Genomic DNA, 5,471 nt, shown 5'->3' on the forward strand with positions numbered 1-5,471 from the left:
GGAGTTGGGGCTGAGGAACTGAATGCACCAGAATTTGGAGGACATGGAAAGACTGGTATTCACATCTGTCCTACAACCCTATCATCTGGAACTCACTAGCATCCCTAATCAATCAGCTGTCTTGTCTCCAAACATTCACATAAATCATCTTCTGGGACCCAGAATTCTAAATATCATCATCACACCATTCTTCTGAGTCAGAGCCTGGTGCCTACCTCCTTAATTCATTTATTCTTTCAAAAAGTGTTAATTGACTAGTCTATACAGGTCATACCTTGAAGAATCCTGGCACTTTCCGGTTTCTTACCTCTGTCTAAAACCCTGAATCATATCCTATGGGTATATGCTGTCATTTCTAGGCTAGGAAAATGTTAATGTAAACAATTAGGTACTAATAATATTGTCTGGGGACTGGAGTTCCTGGAATTCCCCCAGGTTTTTAGAGTCCTCATTTTTTTCAGAGTTCCCACCACCCCCTGAGAAAACCAACAGATAAAAGGTTATGTCGTCCAGGTGTGTCTGTCTTTCCTGGCTGGAATTAAATTTCTTTCTCCCTATGCCTCACCTTCCTTTCTGTCTTCGTATATGTCCTCCTCAATTGTGTTATGTTCTATCCTGCATCTTTGTGTTCTCATCCTTGGAGCTATCCTCTACAAGCTCTCTACTGGCTTTCTAACCCAGCACTAACCTCAAAATCAGGTGTCTGTGAGTATCATCTGAGTGTGGTAATGGTGCCGATGGTGGTACAAGTTTGGGGAGGCAGAATGGGAAAGATCCAGGTAGCGTAAAGGGTCCTGTGATAGGCAGAATAGTGAATGGTCCCTCAAACACATGCACATTCTAATCCCTGGAACCTGGGCATATGTTATAAGTCAAAGAAGATTTATGGTTGATAATCAGCTGACTTTAAATTAGGGGGATTATAGTGGATTATCTCAATCATTTATGAAGGATAGCTACGTACCTAGGAAGGAGAGTCTAAGAGAATAAGTAGGAGAATAATGCAAAGCTCAATATAACTATCTGATAGCTTCTTGGTATAACAATTAAGAACCGTGATTGTACAGAGGAGTAGACTGTGTGGTTCAGCTATACTAAAGAACATTTCTTGTAGACATTAGCACTTGTAGGGATCAGGAGTAATAAGTAGAATTTCGACATGTTGAAAGAAGACAAGGTTGCATTTCTGGAAAATACAGCAGTATACTCAATGAAAGGTAGGAGTGATGGAGAAATATAGAGAGGCCTATATAGATGCTTTTTAGGGAGCAGTGTAAGACGCAGTCACATAGGGAGATCTAATGTATTAAGGAAAGCACCGACTGCCAAACTTATGTATTCTGTAGTCACGATGAGTGTGATTATGCACTTTTAAACAAGGTTGCCAATGTCTTGATAACATCATGTTTTCGAGAGAGCAATATGGCAGCAAAAGATGAAGAAAAGACTTTCAAAACTATGGAAGAACGGAAATTCTTATTCTATGGTTCCAATTAGTGATTAAGATGAATTGAGTAGGTGAGGATGTGGAGAAAAAAGGGAATAAGTGATCAGAGATTTCAGACAAGGATCCTATGAGCTGGCAGATAAGATATAGAGACTGAAGAAGAAAAAAAAGTCACAGTGAACCCTCAGATTCCTGTTCCAGAAGTGGGAGAATGATGCAATCATAAAGTAGGGTAGCTGGTCAGGAGGTTAGCAGGTGTAAGAAGATACTGAGTCTTGGATAATGATGTGCTAGTTGACCGAATATTTAGATGAAGATTTTCCTCCAGATATTGAAGAAGCAGGGGCAAGTAGGCAGTAGTAGATTAACTAAACAGAGTCCTAATGATACATTGGTTTTATTTTTATTTTTTTATATTTTGGTTGGGGGAGGTAATTAGATTTTATTTATTTATTTTTCAGAGGAGGTAGTGGGGATTGAACCCAGCACCTTGTGCATGCTAGGCATGTGCTCTGCCACTTGAGCTATACCCTCCTCTGATACATTAGTTTTAAAACAATGCAGATTTGCTAATTTGCACATGGTTCCTGTTATTTCTTTGAATGGATACCTCAGTGAAGATATTACTGAGACTCATGGTGTAGGATAGATAGTCAATATTTACATCTTTGAGAAATCTCAGACTGAGTTACTTGGTAAGGGCAGGACAATCTTGAAATTTTAACTGACAACCAAGGGCCAATATGCTCGTAGGTCATGAATCTGTTGGGACTTGGTCCTAATATAGTAACAATACAGTTATGGTGATATCCATAGATGGGGAATAATTGGTTTAATTGAGGTCTCTTGGCAGCTTTTGGAAAATGCTGTAGTGGTTGTGACAAGAGGTAGGTCACATTTTCCCTAGTTTTTGTTAGGTGATCGTGATAGAATGGGAGGATCCTAGTTACGGAAAACACTGAAAGGGAATTCATGGGCTGTCTGTCCCTGGAGTCAGCTGTGATATTTTGTCCTCAAGGAATGACAATCAACATGTTGGTCACGTTGAATTCAACAAATTTTAATCCAGACCCCTTCATTTTGGTGGGCATCCCGGGGCTGGAGCAGTTCCATATCTGGATTGGGATTCCTTTCTTCGCTGTCTACCTTGTGGCCCTGGCAGGTAACGGCATCCTTCTCTACCTCATCACTGTGGACCACAGCCTCCATGAGCCCATGTTCTTCTTCCTCTCGATGTTGGCCTCTGCAGACCTCATATTATCTACCACATGTGTTCCCAAAACACTTGGCATATTCTGGTTGAAAGCTCAAGAAATCACATTTGCTGGGTGCCTCACTCAGTTGTTCTTTCTCCACTTCAGCTTCTCTCTGGACTCAGCCATCTTGTTGGGCATGGCATTTGATCGTTACATGGCCATTTGCTCCCCTTTGAGATACACCAGCGTCTTGACACCATCGACAGTTGTCAAGATCATGGTGGGCATTGTTGGTCGGAGCTTTAGTGTCATTTTGCCAGTCGTGTTCCTGGTGAAGCGTTTGCCTTTCTGCAGGACACGTATCATCCCTCACACATACTGTGAGCATATAGGGGTGGCCCGACTCGCTTGTGCTGATATCTCTATCAATATCTGGTATGGCTTTGCCGTGCCTGTAATGACTGTTATCTCAGACCTGATCTTCATTGGCATCTCCTACACTCTTATCCTTCATGCTGTTTTCCATCTTCCATCCAGAGATGCCCTGCCAGAAAGCCCTCAGCACCTGTGGTTCTCATGTCAGTGTCATCCTCATAGTCTACACACCAGCCATGTTCTCTGTCCTTGCTCATCGCTTTGGCCACAGTATCTCTCATACCTTTCACATCATGTTTGCCAACCTCTATGTAGCCATCCCTCCAGCCCTCAATCCCATCATTTATGGTGTCAAAACAAAGCAGATCAGAGACAAGGTCATCTTTCTATTCTTTCCTAAAGATATGCAGTGACCTGGGGATAAGAACATGGGTGAGGAGAAAAATTGTGGGAAGTCAAGTAATCACATTGATTCAACAGAATTTCTTTTGTAAATAAGTAGCAGGAAGCCTCAATAATGGATCCAATTCCTATGAATTTCAAGGCCTCAATTCTGTTGGAGAAAATTATTGGTAAAAATTAGAGGGAGAAAGGTAAGGATTCCAGCACCAAGAAAGTGATAGGCATCAGATGGAAGGCTCCTAATTTTCTACAATAAAAATGTCAAAGCACAACATTTTTACTCTTTCTTTGATCCTTTTATCCTGGTTCAGTTTCCTCTTTTTAAAATAAAAGAAAAGATCGTACTTAATTTATAGGCTGATTGTGAGATTAAATTTGTTTAACACAAAGTAAGCTCATAAGTTCAATAACCATCTGGATGAGAAAAACTTCCAAGTCTAAAGAACAGGCTCTACTTTCTACAGAATTAATTAGGGATGGCCCAGACTGTATGGATCCCTTATTTCAAAGGTAAACAGGTTCTTAAAAATCCACGTATTTGCAGACGTAAATTACTATTTGCATTTGAGATAATGTTTTCTCTGGCTAGCATGTTTCTATTCCCATGATGTTCCTTGAAAACACCTATTTTTCCTTCAAAACTCAGCTGTGATGTAAGAGTCGTGACTAGCTTGCCCTGTCCCCAGATGATGTCAGTAACCTCCCCTGTGTCCTCATGGCCCCTTGTGTTTCGTAAGGACAGATCTCTTGTCACTCTGTACTGGAATTGCCTGCTTCCTGATGTGTTTTCCCACACTAATCTGCGACATCCTTGAAGGCAGTGAACATGTCTTAGCCACATCTGCAGCCACAGCACCTGTTACGCAGTAAAGTAAAATCGGATTAAAAAATGGGTTTTCATGTAATCCCAAACAATGTGCAAAGTACCGTTCACACAACATCCCAATCAATCCTCAAACCTTGTGTGATGGGTAAGAACTCCATGAACACACGAGGAAACTGAAGCTTGGATGATTTGATAAATTTCTCAATTCCATCCAAAGGTGGAGTTGGTAAATTGCAGCCAGCAGTCGGTGTTTGGCCTCAAGCCTTTTCCCCTTGATCCCCCTTATGTGCTTCCTGTAGATGCCTTAACAAATGTAGGTTGGATGAATACACAAATGAATGAATGGTAAACTAGGGCAAGGAATATGCTGTTAAGCTGAATATCATCTTTCAACATAATTCCTTGGAAAGTCTATTTACTTACTAAAAAAGGCTTTTGTTGCTGGTAACATTTTTAAGTATATGAACCACAAACAAACAAACAAAATACTACCTGTTCCTAAGGTGCTTGTATTCACATCTTCTTCCTTCTTGCCTAAGGGCCTTTACACATTCTTTTCTTTGTGACTGGAATCTCTCTCTCTCTCTCTCTCTCTTTTTTTTTTTAAGCCTGCTGGAGAGAATGTAGCATAATGTGAAGCAGAGTTAGCAATTCTTTACTTCACAGCTGAACAATTTGGATTGACTTTCTATGCATCATTTGTCGTATCTGCAATATAGAAAAAATAAGGATATTATCAATTTGGAAGGAAGTAAGGACTAAATCCAATAATGCTTCTGAAGGGTTTGGCTCTGTAATTGACAGATAGCAAGAGCCCAAGAAACATTTCTATTTGATTAGCTTTTAGTTAGAATTATCTTCATCTTTCAAATATTTTCCTCAAGGAATCTTTTCCTGTCATCCCCAGGCCTGATCAGATACCTTTGTCATTTACTCTTAGAACACTCTACAGATTTTCATAACAGTTATCAAAGGTAGTGATTATTTTTGCACTTATAGTCTGTTGAATATTTGAATAATGCATGCCTTCCTCAAAGGATTGAATATTCCACGAGGAAAGGCATTATGTCTGATTCACTTTTCACTATATTACTGGTGTCTGTCTTGGTGTTTTGTTCCTACTGAGTGTTCAGTGTATCTGTATTGAATGATTCAAGTCCTGCATGCATGAATGCATGGTAGGTTGCCAGTCTACCTCAGCAATTTTGTTTCTCAGAACTTCACT

General features: G+C 40.2%; 1 protein-coding gene across 1 annotated transcript; it reads left to right on the plus strand.

Annotated features, from left to right (window-relative positions):
• The first annotated feature begins 2,467 nt into the window (after positions 1-2,467).
• Positions 2,468-3,431, plus strand: LOC102514398 (olfactory receptor 52H1). Its single transcript, XM_006185659.2, is given in 2 exon segments — positions 2,468-3,190; positions 3,192-3,431. Coding segments are annotated over 2 exon segments (963 nt in total).
• Positions 3,432-5,471: the final 2,040 nt, after the last annotated feature.

Source organism: Camelus ferus, chromosome 10 (assembly GCF_009834535.1).
Source record: "Camelus ferus isolate YT-003-E chromosome 10, BCGSAC_Cfer_1.0, whole genome shotgun sequence".
Classification (NCBI taxonomy): domain Eukaryota; kingdom Metazoa; phylum Chordata; class Mammalia; order Artiodactyla; family Camelidae; genus Camelus; species Camelus ferus.